At 38.6% G+C, this 22,294-nt stretch overlaps 1 protein-coding gene across 1 annotated transcript; it reads right to left on the bottom strand.

Annotated features, from left to right (window-relative positions):
• Positions 1 to 1,890: 1,890 nt before the first annotated feature.
• On the bottom strand, positions 1,891 to 19,439 carry DEK (DEK proto-oncogene). The gene is made up of 11 exons (XM_059851671.1): positions 19,222 to 19,439; positions 17,383 to 17,532; positions 15,556 to 15,657; positions 14,939 to 15,048; positions 13,001 to 13,095; positions 11,465 to 11,585; positions 10,225 to 10,407; positions 8,276 to 8,408; positions 5,822 to 5,970; positions 4,468 to 4,536; positions 1,891 to 3,559 (listed from the first exon to the last, which is right to left on the bottom strand). Exons 2-11 carry the CDS (start codon positions 17,519 to 17,521, stop codon positions 3,548 to 3,550), a joined length of 1,113 nt encoding a protein of 370 aa, XP_059707654.1. The 5' UTR covers positions 17,522 to 17,532; positions 19,222 to 19,439; the 3' UTR covers positions 1,891 to 3,547.
• Between the last annotated feature and the right edge of the window lie 2,855 nt (positions 19,440 to 22,294).

Below are 22,294 nucleotides of genomic sequence, written 5' to 3'. Positions count from 1 at the left end.
CTGTCTGCAAGAACCATCTGCCCCTGCCCAGGCCCTTTCTGGCAAATGTGCTTGGCAAGACAACACTGTCCTAACCCCCACTGTATCACCACCCCAGAGTGGAGATACTCTGTTCCAGAAATAAGGATGCTGCTTCTGCTTTTGTTAACCTGTATGAGATGCCTATTAGCTCCTTTTCTTCTGCAAGTCAAGAATAAACCTTTATACCTGTAATTTCCAGCATCTTGCTTTAATAAATACTTCTGAAGCCAAAGGCAGGAGAAACATTTCTTTGCAGAAGGAAAACAACACATTTATCAGCATTCAAGATGTTTCTTTTCTCAGCAACTAGCATACTGATTTTACTAAATTTCTTACTGCAAGTTTTTAGACAGTATTCTGGTATCTTACAGATTTTCCATTCTTCTCCCTAAATAAAAACCACCAGAAGTAATTTCAGGGATGTTTTCATCTAGTCCAGTTTAAGCTACTCTATTATAGTCAACTTTCTGATTTGGAAACAAGGAAGATTAGATCTGCCCAAGTGGTCATGAGCCACCTTCTCTCTGAAACAGAAGAGCTAATAATAAACTTTACTTGAATCAGTATGCTGACAGCCAGGGGCTTTATTTCTCTAAATTAAGTACTGGCCTCCAAAAGGGTTATTTTCAAGTACAGCTTAGCAGTGGCTAATATGAACTCAGATGATTCTTAAATCTTGCTTTGTCATGAGCCTTGTAACAGGATAACATAGATAGGATAACCACAGACCCTATAAACAGCCTGCTCAGGTCCAAGAAGGCTGTTGAGCTTTTGGAAAAAAGTGGGATTGAATTTACAGCCGTGTCTTTGTAATTTCATCTTGGTTAGACATGCCTGACCACTATACCATGGGTTACCACATAACTCTAAATGCATCTAACCTCTTTTCACTACAAATTGCTGATCTTCTTCCCACCTAGCCTTCCTTCTCCTACAGGCCCCATACACTGTTGTAACAAGTGCTCATAAGAACAGCTGTTTACACCTGCAAATCATTCAGATTAACTTGGTTTTGCTAGTCACCAATCAAAATACTGAATACCAAAAGCCGAACCAAAAAGAGGAACCATCACACTGGACAACAGGAACTATGCTGGAAGTAATCAAATCAAGATGGTTAGGAGTATTTTTCTCTAGAGTACAATGGTCAGGGCATTACCTTAAGCATGAGGAAGGCACATGCCTGAACAATTTATTCAGTTATCTTTTATCCAGTTAACCCATTTCTACTTTTATGAGAGTCTGTGAACGGGATTTAGATCCTTGATCAGATGTGCTTCTAATCCAACAGCATCAGGATAAGCAGGATATTTTATTTACCTTTTAGTACTATCTTGCAGCAATTCTCCCAGTTGCAGAAAGAACTGGAATCCTGTATCAGCTGCAGCCAGACTGGTATAGATAAGCAAGGAAACAGGCAGTCCTCTTCTCCGTTGAGGACTGAGTAGTTAAAGAGATTTAAACAAAGCATTTGAAGAATGTCAAGTTCATTTCCATTCCATCTGTGCAATTCCAAAGTGGTAACTATTGTATATACACAATAAATAGAAGTGTGCTATCCTTTTCTAAGTTTTCATTAGAATTTAAACTATTAAAAAAATATTTATATTTTGAAGTTGTGAATCATAAAAACACTTCCTGACCCATAATTAAAACTGGCTAGTACGTTTACATAAAAATCAAAAGGCAGTTCAAGTATTTGTAAAACACCAACACTTAAAACAAGTAAATTTCTGCTCTTAAGACTGACTTGGAAATTTTTAATGTTTTAAATTGCAAACTAAAAAGTGTTCTTTTTGCTGAGACAGAGACAAAAACCCACCAAAAAATCAAAACAAAACACAAATCAACCTCACAGCAGATACAAAATCTTGGTGCAAAGACATATATTTCAGCAATAGTGTCTTCTAAAGTAGAAAAGCCAGTATTTTCTAGCAGATGAGATAAAGACAACCAATCATGTTCCTAGATCGGTTTTTTTTACTATACATGTAAGCAAATGTTAGATTAAAACTGATTTACATTTTTGTGAAAGACATTTATTGAATACAAAAAATCCCCATTACATTCAGCCTTATTATAAATGATTACACGCAAAGAAATTCAAAAGTATGTATAAGATCAACAGTCTAACTGGCTGAACATTTTCGGAATTTAGATAATTTATGAACCCTTATTTCTCAACTGTACAATAATAAAATTCAAAAAAATACACTTTTTCTTTCCAGCAATACTAGTCAGAGGGATTCTGTGCTCATGGTGTGAATGGCAGCCCACACTTTGGCAGCTCTTAGTTTCATGATTTTAAGTGTAGGACTTCCTATATTAGAAACAAGGTGTATGGAGAAAACCTAAACAGAAACTTAAGCACAAAGTTGGCTTTGATCCTAAAAGCTGTGAGCCACAGTTAAAGACTGCAGGCTTACAAGTACCATTGTTCATGCTGAGGCAATGAAGCTCAGGTTCAGAAAAGTCTTCCCACACAGAAGAGAGGTTTTAAACACATGTTCACATCGGTGCTATCCGATTTGGAAGCCCTACTGTGGATGTCCAAAGCTATCAAGCCTCCAGCTGTATATCTAGGATACCCACTTGTAAGATGCTAGAAATTTTCCTATTGCCTTTGGAGAGATTTTATTTACTGCATCCAAGACATTGAAACAATGTCTGTAGTCTCTGTATAAAGTTAAACTACAGGTATAAACCTACAGTTTAGTTTTTGTACAAGGTAAGATGAGACAAACATAATGAAACCTCATCTCATTTTCATGAAACTTCTGCACACCACTTGTTATCACTGCCTCACTGCTGAACACTGAATTTATGACATGAAATGTCAAAGATACCAAGATTAAAAAACTGATTTGCACAAAAGAAATTTGAAATAACTTTATATACACAACAAAAAGCATTTTTAAAGTACAAAAATAACATCTGTATGCCAATTAGTTACCATGCTGTGAGAGTTCTTTCAGTGCCTACACATGCAAGACTGTAATCTAGGTTCAGAATAATTCTGTATCTGTAGAATGTATCAGAATATAAAAAAGATTAATACATGACTAACTCTTTTTATTTTCAGAATTAATATGTATTCAAAATATCTTTGTAACCAATACTGCAATATTCCAGTCTCTGCATGTATATGTGTAGACAAGCAGCTTTCATCTTAGCTGATTTTAAAATCTCCTCTACGCTGGTAATCCACGCTAAAAAGCTACGATGGCTGTAATGAATCTAGTTATACAACGCAGTTCAAAATGTACAAAACTATAAAAAGGGAACATTTATTGCCATGCATGAAACTTAAGTATGTTCAACTAAAAATTGCATCAAATGCAGCTCTGTTTAACAACAAAAAAACCCACACAAAGCAATTTACATTAACACTCTTAACATTAGATCAGCAGAATTAGATCTGACTAAAAATACAAGGGTAAGACACATTCCTTTTGCTGGTGCCTATCAGATCTTCCAATCCATGGAAACAAACCCAGGATTCTTCATTTCCCACAGTCAAAACAGATCATGAAATCAACTGAAAAGAGAAGTGCATTAGTTTTCTCATTTTTTTCAATGCAATCACATATAACGTCTCCTTTTGTATCAAATTATCATGAAAATATACTCTCCTCTTGCTATCACAAAAAATCCAAAAACATCCCTAGAGCAGACAAATTGCTCTCTCTTGCCTTTGCTGATTGTGACACAGGACACTATCTTGCTTGTCTATGCACAAGACATAGACATAGCAATTCTAGATAGCCATGTATCAACATCTCCAAGTGAAGTCACAAGAAAATGAAGTGAACTAAGTGAGCCTCACTTAGTTCCATTTTTAGTTTCAGGGCAAGCAAAAGTAATGAAATCTGATTTTTTTTTTACAAATTACAAAGCTCAGATTGGACAATAAAACCTCTGTCATAAATACAGTAGATAAGGCCTGATCTTCAGCACAGCAAACTCAAAGGCAACATCATCATAACTGTAGCACCAGAATAGAGAAAAGCTATCTGTCTTTATTGTCTTTTGCCTTAGCTGACAGGTCTGCTGAGCTTGTACAACCTCACTGTTATCTATGGATGTATGTGACCAGTGCCTGAATCAGAGTGCATCTTGTAGCCAAGGTTGTAATTTAAAGCAAATTCAGAGCTTTTGGAGTGCAAGTCATTAAAAACTGTGATGACCTTAATTCTAGTTATGCTTACAAAGAAATACATAAGAGTAGCAGTGGCATGCTAAGAAAATCTGAAGCAATTATTTTTTTAAAGAGGGAAACACAAGGGAAAAAACCACCCTAACTAAACATCAAAGGTTTAGGTGAGCGCTAAACTTTCAATATTATACAAAAAGCTATTAAAACTGGTGTAAGAGGATGCCATGCCAAGCTGAAGTAAAAAAACCCCACCCCAACCCAGAGTATTTTCTAAATGATAAAGTCTTTACCTCTTTGACTGTTTTTTTAATGAAGTCTTTTCTGTCAGATAAGTCATAACTAGGATATTTTTCATACACCTAAAGAAAAGTAAAAACAAAACAAAAACATAAACCTCAACTTACTTTCATTCAATAGATGGTATGAGTAGAAGAAGCTTAAATTAAATTAGGGAAAAAAAAACATGTTGGTGCCTTTAGTAATACAACTGTCAAAATGCCCTCTGGTAATTAGGCAAAGACACAAGGTTATTTTCCTGTCCTTATTTTGACCACACAAATATTTAAATGCATGTACTCTTTTATGTTTGGTCACTGACTGAACTGGCACTATAATTTTTCACATCAACGAACTAAAATGCCTAGCTTGCCATGTCACACAAGTAAGAATTCTCCAATTTTTGTTTTAAATTCTCTCTTAAGTAGTCAGATAGCCCTGCATTACAGTAGAAAGCCAAGCAATTAATAAAAAATTATCAAATACCAAGGCTTATTTTTAAGTAAAACTGTGATCCTTCCAAGAGAGCAGAAGAGTCAAAATATTTGAGCACTATTGGACAACTACTCTTTGGTTGTAGGGTGGGAGAAGATCAAACAAACAAAAAACTGATGCCAACACTGACAACCAGTTCAGAGTATTTTATTTCAGCATACCAAATTTCAGACTTCTAGAATGACTATAAATATGAAAAAAAGTTACGTACAGTTTTCTCATAACTGTATGTTATGTTTTAGTTTTCTCAGGACAACATCTTGAAATTACCAGGAAAAGCAAACATGTGAGTTAACCAGAAAATATAAAAGTAAGTGTATTGTTTGTGTTTTGGTCACTTTTCCCCACCCTTCCCTTTTCTGGCCACATGGGTCCCACCTGTTCTGACAACGCATTTCTTGCTGAATTGATTCAACTCACTAACTCAGCTGAGAACTATTCTGATAGATGCTGATAGGAGACGGCTGAATGGACTTAAAAAGAGAACATAAGAAGAATGAGTGTGCAAGGTGAGCAGCCGAAACGTACAGAGCACAGGGGACAGCCCTCCCTTATGGACAGCAGCAAAGCTGCTGCACTGTCTAAACATGCCAGATATTTGCACTGTCACACATGGCAGTTGCTTTGGAGGTAATACTGCTACATCCCAGGTAGCTCATCTTAATATTTCCCTTTTAGTGGTGCTATCAGTGTTGCATATCTAAAAAAAAGCTCTCATTGTTATAGCTATCAGCAAGCAAATAAACCAATGCAAAACTATTTAGTTTTGCAACAACAACAGAGCAGAGTACAAGCCTCCATTTCTGAAATGATAATAAAAGTCACTTCACAAACAATCCACTACCTACAAAGAGACTGCAAAATTGTACTTACTTCCTTGCAGATTTGTTTCATTGTAACCTCCTCCAAATTCGCATTGGCCAACAAATTCTTGACAGTTTCCTTCAGTTCTTCATCTGTGGGTGGTTTCTTCAGTTTTTTAATCAAAGGTTCATCATCTGAACTATCCTCAGACTCGCTTTCTAAATACGAAGAACAAATTGGATTGTAATAGGTTTTCAGTTTGTCTGTTTTCTTCCTTAAAAACAGAAGCCATCAGAACTTTCAACAAACATCCAATCCAGATGTTTTCATTTAAAACAGACATCTTGCTAGACTATCCATTTAAAAACAAAGCTAATGCCATCAGTACTATATTTATTTATGAATTTGTGTAATTATTGATGAACCATCAGTTTACAAATCAACAAGAACTCTTAAGAAGTATGGAACTAATTTAATCTATCAAACTAATGAAAAAGACTTATTACAACAATTCTATTTCAGGTATTATGACCCTAAGAAAATAAAAAGTAATTATTTCCTTTAAAAAGGAGTTTATATTTCTTTTTTTTCACCTAGCAGTGTCACACACTAGGCTCTTGTAATTTTGCAAAGAAATTTTGCAAGCTTACTATCAGAAAGCACCATGAGAAGAGAACAAATAGGGAGAACTTCATAAATGAAATTAAGTGAAGGGGCACAGGACACTAGTACAATCTTTTCCAGCAGAAAATGAATTAGACTGAAGGACTCCAACATCCACTCAGTTCCTCTACTGTCAACAAGACAAAACTCAGAGCAGATGCCAAACAAACTAGATAATGACCTTACAGAATGAACTACTTAAACTGGAAACAGAAATGCAGGAGGAGTAAATAAGAAATTACAAATATATTATGTATTTACAGGATAAACACATATATAACACTTGCGTGTCTATGTATTTGCTGATGACAAAATAAGATGTACACACAACACAGCCACATTTAGAAGTCAAATTGAAAATACACTGAGTTCAGCACAGGCCAGTTACTCTGCTGAGAAATAAGGCAATGAAAGAAATTTAGCATCATTCTATGTCCAAGAGTTCATCTACACCTTCCAGCAAAGCACTGACAAGAAGGGTAATTAATCTGACCTGATGCTTGTGCTGTAGCATGTATATGCCAGTGCCAGCAATAAAGTACTTTTGCAGAATGGATATAAACTGCATTAGTAACTCAGACTACAACTGTGATAGACTGGGCTGCTATTGCAGAGTGTCAGAGAATTTAGGGTGGGAAAAGACCTCTGAAGATCATCTGGTACCAAAGCTGCTAATTGGAACAGGGCCAGCATGGAGCTGGTTACATGGGCCCCTGCCAGACTGATGTCCAAACATCTCCACCAATGAGGATTCCACTGCTACTCCAGGCCCCATTTCTGTGGCCACCCACATGGTGAAGTTTCTCTCCTAACAAATACCTGCAGTGTAACAAGTAACTGCAGTGTCCCTGGTGGCAACTTGGGCCTGTTGCCTCCCATCCTCTCCCTGTGCATCTCCAAGCAGAGCCTGGCCCTGCCTTCCCCATACTCTCCTATTTGGGAGCTGCAGGCTGCAGAATGACCCCCCTTTTCATCCATCTCTTCTGCAGGCTGAATGGGCCCAGCTCTCTCTGCTTTCCCTCCTCCACCCTGTGCTCCAGCCCCCTCAGCATCTTGGTGCCCCTCCACTGGACTCGCTCCATGATGTCCATGCTGGCCTTGCTCCAGGGAGCCCACAGCTGGACACTGCTGCCAAGGCCAGCTCACAGGTGCAGAACAGGGTGCCAGTCACTTTCCTGAGCCACTGGCCCCACACTTGCTGCAAGAGCCCTGAGTGCTGTCAGTGCCCCTTATCAGGAGGGCCCACTGCTGAATGGCCTCCATGAGCTGTCTGCAAGAACCATCTGCCCCTGCCCAGGCCCTTTCTGGCAAATGTGCTTGGCAAGACAACGCTGTCCCCACCCTCACTACTGCAATCTTTACAGACTTATTAAGAAACTCATTGCCTGTATACCCTCTATGCACATCCTGAGATATGAGAAAATCAACTGCAAAAGGATGCATGGTGAAAACAATTTCTATGTTAACAAAAAACTTGTATCAAGCTGCTTAACCAAAGACACACACATGGGGTACACACCACTGGATCAATTACGAGACTTGCATAAAGACAATGCAGAGACCCAAACAGAACTTTACCAATGGTTCTTCCAGCAAAATGGAGAACTTGGCTGATACTTTCAGTTTATATGCAAATAAAAACTATACACATGCTCACCAGCATGACAGCAGGAAATACATGAAATATAACCAAACCAACAGCTTTTTTTATTACTGTTTCAAGGAACGAAACATCAAATAGAAAACCAACAATTTACCAAATTCCATTTTCTTTCACAGTAATGTGCAAAAGCTTGCTTTCTAATAAGCATGCCAGTTAAGCTACAGGGCAATGTATGATGAAAGATTTAAAGCATTTACCTTTTCTAGAACTGTTCTGGTTTTTCTTAGTAGTGCTGCTGTCTGCCTTCTTGACATTTGCACCCTTCACAGCTTTCTTGGTTTTAGAAGTCATCTTTTTAGATTTTTCTCTTTTAGATGCTTTTCTTGGGGGCTACAAAAAAAAAAAAAATCAGAAAATTAAAGTAATGTATATTACTTCAACAATCCTTACCTCTCTTCCAGAAAGGAGAATTTTCCCCTCTAAGGACAATTTACTCCAGCCACTCCATGCCTAAGTTTCCAACAGAGCTGGTGCAGCAAAACAGATACACTGCCTACATGCTTCTAATTCTAGTAAATCAAAAGCGGTCATAAACCTAACTCTTTTTAAAAATGCTGCAATCTTAAAGCTCTACAAATAGATATCTTCCATTTCATCAAGTCCTATTTTCAAACTAATTTGACAAAGCAGTGCTTTTGTAATAATTATGCTTTTATTCCATGCACCTGACCTTCACTTTCTGAAGACTTCAGTCCACTCAGCCATTGCAGACATACCTAACTCCTACCTTTTGAAAGAAGGCAAAGATGACCCAGTTAGATCAAAGGAGTTTACTGTTAAGCCTCTTAGTTAAAATTTAGTTTGTTTGGAAGGTTTTCGATTTTTGGGTTTTTTTTAAAAAATAACTGAGCTCTTGGGAATATGACAACAACTGGCCGTGAAACAGATATTCCTCTCCTCACAGTAGAAACCCTGTTTTCCTAAAGAAATTAACACATATGTCAAATTTTAGTATTCTAGCCTTCTTTCAATTTGCCGTGCATAAGTAAAGAAAAAGGCACAGTAAAAATTAAGATTGTTTCATGGAGGCATAGGAATTTCCTTGAACCACCTTTTTACATTAAACACAACACCTATCAAAATGATCTCAACAAAAACTGTTAAGTTACATTAATTGCCTTTCAACAAAAAATTGCTACTATTTCCTATAGCTCAGGCTATTAACCTAACAGCCTGCCACACTTCCATTTCAACAGACAGAATGTAAACCAAGTGAACAGTGGCCTTATATGACAGCCAAGGGTTACATAGCTTCCATAAAGAACTTTCTTGGACACCAGCAGTTTGACTAATTGCACTTTGTTGCAGGGGTCTGATAAGGCATAATGGTTTTAAACTGAAGGAGGGTTGATTTAGAGGAGAAATAAGGAAGAGTTTCTTTTAGAATGAGCTAGTGAAACACTGAAACAGGTTGCCCAGAGAGACTGTGAACGCCCATCCCTGGAAACATTCCAGGCCAGGTTGAATGAGGCAACCTGATCCAGCTGATGTCTCTGCTCATTGCAGGAGGACTGGACTAAATGACCTTTAAAAGGTTTCTTCCAACCCAAACTATTCCATGATTTGATGCTTCTCACCTAGTATGCAAAAAGTTTTAAAGAAAACACAAAATACAATGAGATTAAGACACTTCAGAGATTGCAGGGATCTTTCTAAGGTTGCCTACTGTGTTGTCTACTTTAAGACAAACTCTCTCCTCAGGTTTTGTAAGATACAAAATCCAGGAGGAATATGGAAACAAGATCCCAAACCAATGTAGTCAGGTAGGTCAGTGACTCCTACTAAACTCAATGTTAATTCCTAGGTATCAAATCAAACACTGCATTATGAAATTACAATAAAATCATCACAAGATGATATAAAAAATACAATCAATTAATTAGCAATCCTGGCTGCCCCAAAATGACACAAAGGAAATGGTTTTATAAGGTGCATACATACACCCAAGAACCAGAACTTCTGCCTTTTATCTAAATGATTATCTAAATTCAACACACTAAGAATTTAAGACAACCTCTTCTAAATTGCAGATGTGTTCCCTTTTCTTTCAGTTAAAGATCACTCGCTCTCCAACTCTGTGTTCCAAGAATTACCAATTCACAACAATGACATAATGTTGAAAAACAAACACAACTCAACTCATTACCTCATCTTCACTTTCTTTTTCTTCTGAAGACTCATCCTTTTCCTTTTTTTCATCTTCTTCACTACTGGATTCATCTGACAAGATCTCTGGGTACTTGGTACGTTTTGCTTTTCTTGCTGTTCCAGAGCTAGTGCGCTCTTTTTTGCCACCTTTGCTTTGTGGTTTTTTGGACTTTGGCAATGGCTGAGAGACAAGAGATGTGTGCAATCCAAGCAAGAATACAAAAGTGAATTTTAAAAAGATAATTACTTTCAAATCACATCAAAGAATAGTAAACAAATATGGAGGTGTCTTAACACAACCATATTTATGTATTTTATGTACACTTAAGTCACAATATTTTGCAGCAAGCAAATCTTCACTATTGAGACGGAATTAAGCAAAATGAAATTTCAGTTCTAAGCTAAGTGCACCCCTTCCCTAAGCAAACAAATCTTCAAAGACTGGGCATTAGAGAAGGGAAGCAAGACAAGTTACTTCTAGATTGGTCTTTTACCTACCAATCCATAAAAGAAGCCTTTTCTTTTGGTAACAAGTCAGCTGACAACTCAGAAGACCTAAAGGCAAGAATTTTGTCACATCTTATGGAAACCTGCATTTTGCTGTAACTCTGTACCTGTGTCTCTAAAGCAGCATGCTGACCCCTTATTCACATCACCTCCCGGTGTTTGCTGGGAAAAGATTTAGTTTCCTGAGCAACAGTGCAACTATTTTAGTATCACTTTTAGATTAAAAACTGAAAAGTCCAAGAAGATTAACAAGAGTGTTTAGCAGTGGCACTCTGAATCTAGTGCATTTTTGTACCCTGCAACAAATTCCATTTGGTGATATCCAAATGTGGTAACATACACTTGCCAAATACGGCAAACACAGGTAACATCTGAAGCTTGATTTTCCTGTCCTTTCATGTATCCATTCTCCTCCACCCACAAGGCAGAGGCTAGTTGGTATTTGGGAATGGATATCCTAATTAGCTCCATGTGTTGAACTCACACTTCTGTGCACTATCAGTATGTAATGGGTACACCCACATGTAAACAGAATTTCTATTTAAGCTCTCACTCCATTATGGATGCCTGCAGTAGTAGAATTACTCTCTTTCAAGAAGTCATTCTACCTTCACTAAGTTAGAACAGAAACAGTATTATCACTGGAAACAATCAAACAATGAGCAATAGAGAACAGATGCATTTTCTATCAGAACAGAGCTATATAAGCCAACGTAAAACCTGTATCTCACCTTGCCTGAAGACTTTGGATGCATAAGGAAGTTTAATATTCTGGTTACAAGCTCACTATTGACTCCTGATCTTTCCAAGTCAAGAACTTCACAGATACTTTTCAACATTGCATTTCTAAATCTGTAGAGAAAAAAAAGAAAAGATTCAGTATCACATACTAAACAGTCAACATCTGACTGCTCCAAGCTGCTGCCTGGTTTGTGTCTGCCACCTGACAATATAGATACACAGTCAACTACACTTCCTGTCTTATCTATGGTTAAGCAAAGAATAACCACTATATTACATAAAGCAAAATAAAACAGAATTCCCAAATCTCTATGTCTGTATAACAGGATATTTTAAAAAATTAAGGAATCACAATAAAAAAGTATTACATCCTTTATGATCTCTAGCCTGAATAGCAAGGTTCTGCAAAATAGATATTGACCTTTGTTCATCTTGTTCAATGCTATTAAAATATGACATGCAAGTGTAAAGACTGGGCAGAAAACAACCACAGAGGCAAAACAAATTAAGAAACTGATCAACAGTTTGTAATCTACACAGCTACAAACTGCAGCAGAAGCTACCACAGTAAGGCAAGAATACAGGGCTCTGTACTTTCATACGCAACCCAAAGCAACCAGGTTTCAGAATATTTGCTGCTAGCAGTTGTTTCATAAGGAAAATATGAAAAAAATTGTGCAAAATTACTTTATTTTGCAGCCTTTTTTTGATAAGGGGAATTAGCCAATTAAAACTTTGGGAAATGGTCAAAACTCCCATCAGGAGAGAAAGCTTGTCTTGTAGATTCCCACGTATTTGACTCCTGGAAAACTATGTATCTGAAGAAGAAAAATTTAGAAATTCCAAACTCTGGAAGCCTTTCCACTATCAGCAAACAGGCACTAAAAAACCTCCCAAGTTTTAGAATATATTGTGTAGATGTTATTAATTCCTTCATTGTTACAACTAGCTACAACAATACGCAAGGGCATTTAAAACCCTTTCAGGGCAACCAAAACTAAGTTGCAGCAGCTTCTCCTGTTGATGGAAAAGCAACTTATGACAGGAGCCAGTAAAAAAAAAAAAGTTTCTGAGACTAGTTGATATGGCAATTCTACTATGTTTAATATATAATAAGCAGAAATGTCTTTGATTCTGAAGGAGGAAGGTTTTGAGGCATAGAAGGATGCAGGTTTGCACCATGAATAAAGTACAATGTGTTCACAACACTATGCTTGCCCCAGGGAAATAATGCCCTCCTCTCACTTGGCAGAAGAATCTAATAGTTAGTATGCAATAGTTAAAGTCAGAAATGTAGGAATTGTGAATAAAATGTCCACAATATAACTCTTAATACATTTTAAGCTGTCTTAAGACACCAGTTTGTGTGATTAAAATGAACTCAGAAAAAAATTGTAGAGCTCTACTAAACAGCCACCAGGCTTATAGTTCAACTTTAATCTCAAGTAAAATTGTGGAAGAAAAAACCAGAAAAAATAGAGTGCATAGCATGAGTCAAGCTATGTTAACTATCAAGAGATCATTACTTTTTTAACATTTCTTCCTTCTTTTTATATTGGTCACTTCCTTTTTCAAATGGAAACCCACTGAACTGACCCACATTCTTCTTTAGGGATGCAACCTAGAACAGAGCACACAGATTACTTTTCATTGCAAGCAGTTTAAAAGATTTCATCAAATTACATTTGTTAACCTTTCGTACAAGAAAAAATCTGTTCTAGCATTTTGTTTTCTGTTGACATAGCTACACTTTTAAAGTTATAACCTACATGGATTATGCCTTTACTTATCTCACAACAGACAAACTACAACAATTAAGTTCAACTTCTTGTAACTGTGCTACTTTTAATAACTTACTAGACAAAGTCACCTGCCATTTCAAGCTCACATAGAATGTACTGCATGATGATTTACAGGTTTGCAAAACTACAACATTATGAAGCTTGTTGAATGCTTTATATCATGTAATTTGTTACAAAATAGGGAACTTTATTTTTTATTCTACAATCTGCTGAAGTAGATTTGCTTTACTAGCTATTCTGAAGTCTTACATAGGACCATGACTATATTTCTGAACCTCTTATTAGTAGGACCAATTTTTGCATTTATATACCACCCAATCTACAACTTCTACCATTACATCTGATATCTGATCTGGTTGAACTTCCATTGCAACAGGCCTTATAATAGGAAAATTGCTCCCACCAAGATCACAAATGTATTTAAGTTTTGTTTTCACTTCATCTTCTTTTGCAAAAAAAAAAAGTTGTTAAAAAGCAACCCCAGATCTCTCTGAGATCTTTATAACATTATCAAGAATAATTTTAACTAGCTTTCAATACCTCTACAAATTTTGTTTCTGCTGTTACTTCATTAGTTTATAATTTTACCAAAGCTGAGCTTTGGTAAAAGCTCTTTTACCAAAGAGCTTTGTCCAGCACCTTAACAAAATTTGCAGGTGATACTAATATGTGTTATTAAAAGTGTCAATTACAATTAAAAGCACATACAAATATATGCATATGAAACAAGATCTGACCTTCACTATATTAAACAGCATTCTGAGTTCCCAAAAACTCTGGTTAAATACAGTTTTGACTGAAACCATACTGATATATTCTTTTTCCGAATACTCAGGGCAACAGATCATTCTTTGACATTTAAACAAACATTGCATCGGAAGCAGAGATCTGAGAATTAGAGCTAGTACACATCTGTACTAGCAATATTCAACTTCTGATTTCTGTGCTAGCTGTTCAAGTCTCCAAATACACAAAGGTATTTTAAAAAGTTCCAATAATTATAGTGAATGTATAGAAACAGTACATATAAATCTGCCTCAATTTCACATTTTGCCTCCATTAGCAAGGAAAATGGGTCATATTTACTCTGAAATTTTAGGCATGATACATAAACCACTCCAAGAAAGATTTGCCATTATATTTTAAGCGCCATCCTTAAATACAAAGTGGACAATATAATATTTTAATTATCTTAGGAAAACTGTTATATATAAAATCTTAATAGTGATTTTTATCACCTTTATCTTTCTACTGCTTATTACAAACAAAGAGAAAAATAGTAGATAAGCAGCAATGTATTAATACATGGAGTATTTTGAGTGTCATCTGCATTCAGCAGCTTTTAGCATGTGAACCATAAATTATTTCCAACTCATCCTTGTAAGGTAATCCACCATTCCCCCATTAAAAAAAAAAAATCAAATCTGCATCAAGAGACTTTTGATTTAGTACACCCTATTACAGGATTTTTACAGGAAGAGATTTTATAGGAATTAAAAGGAGGAGAGTTACTTAACTGGTCCTGCAAATATCCATTTTCTAAGTAGCTTGTAATAAATAACACTTAAGAAATAGATCAAAACGTGCAAGTGTAAAAAACTGCACTACAAACATTTTCACTATACATGAGAACTAATGGATATACAAAATTGAAATTCTTACAGTGCCTGGCCTGTTGTAGAGGAGTTTGTGCAGGTTCCTAAGTTCATCTGTCTTCTTTTTACTCAGAAAGAACTGTATCCTCTCAATTTCACAGAGTTTTTGTCCTTTTCCTGAAACAATTAAAATATTTTATGCTATTTCATCACATTCTTATTTACCGATACGTTTACAGCTTAAAGTTTCTATTTTTTTTTTTTTTTTAATTTAAGCAAAGAAGTTACTTAAAAACAGCATTAGACATTATAATAAGTCCAACATTAAGCAGGCCTTTTCCTATCAGTTAAGCATCCTGACAGGCTCTTTACCTGCCTTACTTGATACTGCTTAGATCAGGGTACAAGGATTTGGCATTTCTTCGTATTCTGGCTGCTCCTGCCTTTGTTAGTAGTGGCAAGGTACCAAAGATTCTATTCCAAGTTTAAATATCATGTAACTTTTACAATTTAAACTGATGCTACAGAATAAAAGAGGGTTTTCATATAATAGCCTTATTGTTTCAAAAAGGATCATGACTCATAAACTAGGTCTCATCTACAACAAATTAGTAATTTCATCTTCTTAGAGTTTTCATTATCATTCCTAACACTCACAATTCATATGTGAGAAGTCAAGCTTACCTGGTGTAATCGTAAAAGGTTCCTTCTGCAGTGAGGACACTTGCATAGTCAGCCGGTCAACCTTCTTCTTCTCCCTTTTTCCTTCAACAATGAGACTCTTCTCTGCAAAAGAAAGCTTCCTTAAACAAAAAGAAAGCTTCCTTAAAATATTCTTCATTGCAGATCTGACTGAAGTGACAGATAACACAGCACTGACTCTTTGAAATAGCAAATCAAAATCAGATGATGATATAACCAGGTACTATGACACTTTCAGACCTTTGGCTAATAAGCCAATGTGATTCTGTGGAGCTGCACATACATAACCAGAAGCCTCTCTAATTCTTCACCACAATCTTGTACCCAAGGTAACCTTGAAGACAAGACTAAAGGTAACGATCCATTCCCTTTAGACATTTCCTAAACGTAACTTCAGGAAGTTACCACCACGATGGAGACTGCAGGACTACATGTTTTCAGAAACCCAGCCTTCTCTCCTTTCACTGCCTTTTTCAGGTACAAAACTGACCCTGTTTACACATTCTTCTTGGATGCTGCCATTTGTAGGCACACAGCTCCACACAAAGCACTCTGAAGAAGAATACTACTACTAGATGGGCAAAAGCAGGGTCAAGGATGCCTGCATACAGATTTGCTTCCCACTACTGGACTGGAGAAACCACACATTTCAGCAGGAGAGGCAGAAGCACAAGTGCAGTGGGACTGTACTACACATCCCAGGGTACACAGAGAAGCACTCTGCAGGGCACAATAATGAGTGTCACAAATACAAGAAGAGTATTATTCCCAGTAATTCTGGTAGTGCTTACTAATGAATACATGTAGATTGTTTTACGTACACCCTACACATCACTCATTTAATGATACCACTTTGAAGAAAAAGCTAAAGCTTCATCTAAACATTTCATACTAAAATACTTGACCTCAAGTAACACCATCCTTAGAGCTAAACAGATGGGCTGTCCTGACTTTAACATCTGAAAGTAGTTTCAAAACCTGTATGAACATAATCAAAACCAGAGCAAAAAGATTTTTTTTTTCTGAAAATCCAATGCTAATTACTCTGCTGTTTTCCAAACAGCATAACCTGTCTTCTTTCTACTATCTTTCCTAAAGACAAACTGCATTTCTTTAAAGGATCCAAGAGCATCAGTGACTGGGTTTTCACTGTGCCACATTACAGCTCTATTTCCATGAATGCTTTCCTTTTGAAAACAGATGCCTGGAGAGTTCACAACAGAAATTAACATTCTTGCACAGTAGTTCCTTCATCTTGTTTTGTTCTCCTTGACTACCTTCAATTACATGCCACAACAAAAAACTTGCCTTGCTTGCTCATCCTTTCATATTGCCACAATTTTTTATTACCAAAATTAGTCTAAAGGAATTTCCACTGACCCAATATAATTACATTTGGATACCCAGAAAATTAATCCACTGTAGTTAAGCAAAGACATCCGTGCTGTTTCCAAAACTACTGCACACTTACAAGTTTCTCTTTTGCAAACACAGATCACTTCACAGTGTTACTGACAAAAAAAAATTTGATACGGGACACTACCTACTATAAGCAATGAAAAATTTATACATCAACAAAAATCCCTGGTACAGAAGTCCAGGACGCTGGAAATTCCTTAAAGCTTTTCTGAGATATATCAGCACCACTGTTTTTAGCATTGCCTGTTATAGACTACTGGGAAGCTAATATGATCCATGAGACGGATGCACCATGGAATCTCCTCAATGATTGTACAATTAGCACAGGAGACTGCATTCAATAGCTTGGCATTCATTAAAGAACAACTTATTAAATGGAAAAAAAGGTACCCTTTTCTTCTTCCTCTTCCTCCTCTTCCTCTTCTTCATCTTCTTCACTTTCCTCAGCTTTGTTTTCAGTTTCAGGTTGTTTCTCATCTGTTTTTTCTGATGACATTGTATCTTCTTTTGATGAATCAACAGAAGACATGGTATATGCTTCTGTAGAAAGAGTCAGGGGAAACCATCATCAATAGAACAAAATCCATAGGAAACAAAGGAATCCTGCTTTCAAAAATGATCTCCTTGTGCAGCAGAAGCAGTGTGCTGGTACTGTGATTGTTCACATTCTCTAATCACTAAGGTGTTTGGCATACACACAATACACACAACTTTTCAGAGCAAGTTGCCATCCATTCTGCAATTAGTCTGGTTAAGAACATTCTAAAAGGTTATAAATTCTATTCACACACAAGTCTTCAAGCTGCTTTTGTGAAGCATTCGGAAACACCCACTCAAAGCAGCTGATACTGTTATCTATTAAAAACTGCAGCTTTTTAAGATATCACCATTTTACTGCACCCTCCTATAAACTTAATACTTATTCTTGATCTTGGTTAACTATGCATACAAGTTTCCTAGTAACTTAAACAAGTTACTTATTTAGATGGGAAATGGGAACAGAAGCACTAAAAAAAAAAAAAGTTGCAAGCAATTCAGGAAAGAATTAACACTGCTTTCATAACCCAGACAGCTGCTGCATCTTTAGACATAAAAATACTTCCTGGTTTTAATTTACAGATCTACAGCAAAAAAGAATAAATGCTTCATACTTTGCATATTTAAGAGCCTTTTCTTAACATCTGAAGTGGCCTATATGTAAACTTTAAAACTAAAATATCTTAGTTATACATGTACCATTTACCTACTAACAGAAAACATCTATCCAGTAGAGCAAGATAACCATATGTTTCATTTTTTAAAATTCTAGCTTTCAAAAATTTTCACCGTTTAGATCTGGAACAGAATTTCACACAATTAACCATTTTCTTTTTGCAATACTAGAGCCAGTATTATCTGCAAGAAGATCAGGTGCAATAAGTAACATCTAAATCTGCTGCTTATATGCAGCATTAGTAGGTTCCAGAGATCAGTCGTGTTCCAAATGACAGAAAACATGAGTTAATATTTATTACCAGTAGTACGGGGAAAAGTAACGTTTCCTGGCTAAATCATCAGGGGAATATACATCCTTCAGGGTATTACTACCTGTATTTAATTTGTAGTAAATAATCTGTCATTTCAGTAATCTGGCATTTTCGTTTTACTTGAAGGCATGAGTAAAAGCAAAAGAAGCACTACAAGCTGTCTTTCTTTCCCCTTTCAATGGGAACAGAAGGGGAAAAGGAAAGTTAAGAGACTTCTTAGCTTTTCACCACCTGGCTTCAGAACGACGTTTTGGTTACGGACAAAGGGTTCTGGGATCCACCTTTACCGGGAGAGGGTCTCCCGCCCTCGGCTGGGGCTTTTCACACGGGGACTTTCCACCTATCCCCCCTTCCCGATTTGTAAGCTGGATGCCGGGGCAAACGGACGGCGATGCGCAGCGCCCGGTAGCGCCAGCGGCCAAGGCGCCATCGCCTCCCCGCTCCAGGCGGGCTCAGGACCGCTCGGCCCGCTCCCGCCGCAGGACACGGCAACACCCAGGAAACACCTCGGGCAGGGGCCGGGGGGGAGGCAGCCCCGGTGACAAGTGCCCCTCATACGGCGCATCCCCAGGGCGGGACGGGAGCCCGGCGGCGCGGCTGCCGCGTTTCATTTCTCCTCGTCACAGTCCGTCCCCGCTCGGCCCGGGCGCGGCGAGGCGGGACCGCTCTCGGGCGCCGTTACGGCCATGGCGGCAGGACCCACCTCAGCACGAGCCCCGGCTCCCTCCTCAGGCGCGGCGGCAGCAGCTGAAGGCGGCAGTTACTGCTGGACAGGCGGGTCCGGGCGCAGCGACACACACACGCCCCGCCGCGGCGCAGCCCAACGGCCAGCAGCCACTCTTGCCCTTTCCCTCTCCTTCTCCCTCTTCCCTCCCTCCCGGAATCAACAAGGTTTTCAAAATGGCGGGTTCTCGGGCGGCGAGGAGGAAGCGGGAAGGCGGCGACCAATCAGCGCCCGCGTTCCCGCCGGCGCGGGGAGGGCAGGGGAGGGTGCGTGTTACGCCCGCCCGCCCGCCCGCGGTGACGTCAGGCCGCGCGCGGCGGCGGGCGCGCGCTCCCGCTGAGGGGCGGAGTGGGGGGGACGCGGCGCGGTGTTACGTTTTCCCTTTTAAAAGCGGCGCCGTCTGTAATTGTAGCGGCTTTTTTTTTTTTTTTTTTTTTTTTTAAGCTTCAAGATACGGAATCCGTACCTCTTATCCTGCCTAAATTGGGCGGTGATTAATATATGCTCCTCAGACTTCCGTACACAGTAGTGTTTCCCACTATCTCTGGAACAGGTTGCCCAAAGAAGCTGTGGGTGCCCCAACCCTGGAAGCGTTCAAGGCCATGTTGGATGGGGCTCTCAGCAACATGAGCTAGTGGAAGATGTCCCTGCCCGCATCAGGTTGGGACTAGATGATCTCTAAGGTCCCTTCCAACCCAATCCGTTCTGAGTTCTTAAGTATTTAGTAGTATTTGTGTTACACATATACTCTACTTTTACTACCAGTTCTACGTGACTATGCTTCCCGCGCGCCTACGATGAACAATTCCCAGGAGTGTGGCATTCTTCCCGCTTCCCCCGTATTACTCCAGCGCGGCTCCTCCCCGCGGGGGCTGGTGCAAAGCGCCCGTTCCTCGCCGCGATTCCGTGCGGGGCATCGCTTTCCTGCGCGCATCCCCGCGGTGGCGGCGCCGGGCGGGCCCGCGCCGCTGCAACGGCCGCGCCTCGCTCGGGCCGCGGCGGGACCGGGGGTTGCGGCCAACGGGAGGGAACGGCTGGGGAGCGATGTCGCCTCCTTGCTCCTGCAAAATGTAGGGTCACAGGCGGCCCCCGAAAGAGCCGAGGGGCCAGTCCCACTCGCTGAGGACTGGGAGTGCGCTGTGGCCCGAGTTCAATTCTTAAGTTTAAGATTTAATCTTGGGGCCTGAGAAGAGGCCAGGCTGGTCTTCACGTTGCCTTCAACCGGAGTCGGGAGTACAGAGGCGGTATGTTGCAGGAAAGCAGCCCGAACTAGCCAGTGCAGGTGACTTGTCTGAAAGCTGTGTTATCCCAAGAGCAGTTTCTTGGCTACTGTGAGGAGCTGTAGGCACATGGCTCTTTGGGAGGTAAAGGGACCGTAAAAGAGAGGAAATTAGAAGAGTGTCACACTTCTGTGAATTGTTCATCTTGGATGCATGAAAAACATAGTCCCGTAGAATTGGTAGTAAACCCAGGAATACATGTAGCACAAATACTACAAAATATTTAGAATTGAAGAACAGATTGGGTTGGGAGGGACCTTAAAGGTCATCAGGTGCCAATTCCCCTGTTGTGGGCAGAGACTCCTTCCACTAGATCAGGTTGCTCAGAGCCCTATCCAGCCTGGCCTTGAACACTGCCAGGGATGAGGCATCCACAGTTGATCTGGGCAATCTGTAGGATAAAGACATTAGGAAATAGTACAATTTATATGCTGCGTACAAAAGGAGAGTCTGGAGAGCGTATATTAATCACCACTCAATTTAGGCAAGAGAGATGCAGATTCCTTATTTTAAAGCTTTTTTTAAAAGCCGGTGCAATCACAGATGGTGGTCATTTTAAAAGGGAAAATGTAAATTATTTACCAACAATATGTAATTAGACAAGCTTATTGTTAACACACAATAATGAGACAAAAATATAATTGAGCCATGGGCTACGCAAATAGCACGAGACAGATGTTTGAAGACAACAAACTACTTCCTGTAAGATGAATAAGTTTGGATTAATTCAGAATTGTGACAGAAAACATCCAAAGGCTGTGCTTCAGGTTGTGATGATAAATTAGATCATCGTTTTGTAAAGAGGGATGTATTTACCCAATGGAGATGATCTGCCTAATTGAATTACGTATATTGATATTCTACACATACTACATTAGATGCACCTTCATCTTGAGGAGAAATAGAAGATAATGGTTTCATTGATCCTTTTAGTGAAGTCATACCACTTTAGTAGCTGAAAGACCCTTAAACATAAACCAAATCCACTATTTTAGGAATTTATATACTTGGTGCAGGTAAATTTCATTTTGTCACAGGTTCCTCTGGCAGAACTTCAACAGCTATGATAACTTCTCTTGATTGTATTTTTTGAAACCTTCTCTGCCCTTCATAGTATCTTTTTGATATACAGCTTTATGGAGTAGTTTCAGTATGCTGTCAACAGTTTAATAATGGGTTGTTGCATCTCCCAGATAAGATTGAGACAATATGGGTTAAGACCTCAGAAAAAAAATCTTCAAAGCTATAATTTGGGAGAAGGAGAGGACCAATTTGAAAAAAAAAATCAGATATGTTTTAAGGGGAAATTTCTAAATTCAAGAAAATAGTTTGAAACTGGTTTGTCTTCTCATTTTGACTATGAGTAAGAATGCTGATTCTCAATATACTGCTTTGGGATGATATGCTGTATCAACACTTCTATATTGCTGTCTTCTCTCAGTCTGAGGAAGTTCACTTAATTATATTATTTCAGTTGAGATTTGAAAGACCTGGATGAGATAATGGTATTGGTATAAGATATTAGCATTATTTAAGGAGTTAGCGTAATGAAAGGTTCTCAATGCAATAGATTCTATTGCATTTAGAAAGGTTCTAAGTGCAATAAATTCTAAAAGCCTTAATCCTAGAAGAAGGACAAATTAGAAGGAGATAAGTAATTTTAAGTGGTTCTTAAGAGTTGCTTCCTATAACCTGCTCTTCTTATTCCATCACAGAGAGTGTGCTTCTCTACTGTCAGAATCCTACTGTTAAGGACACACTGAGTTTTGACA

Source organism: Haemorhous mexicanus, chromosome 1, assembly GCF_027477595.1.
Source record: "Haemorhous mexicanus isolate bHaeMex1 chromosome 1, bHaeMex1.pri, whole genome shotgun sequence".
NCBI classification, from domain to species: Eukaryota; Metazoa; Chordata; class Aves; order Passeriformes; family Fringillidae; genus Haemorhous; species Haemorhous mexicanus.
This window is presented reverse-complemented; position numbering and strand designations above follow the sequence as displayed.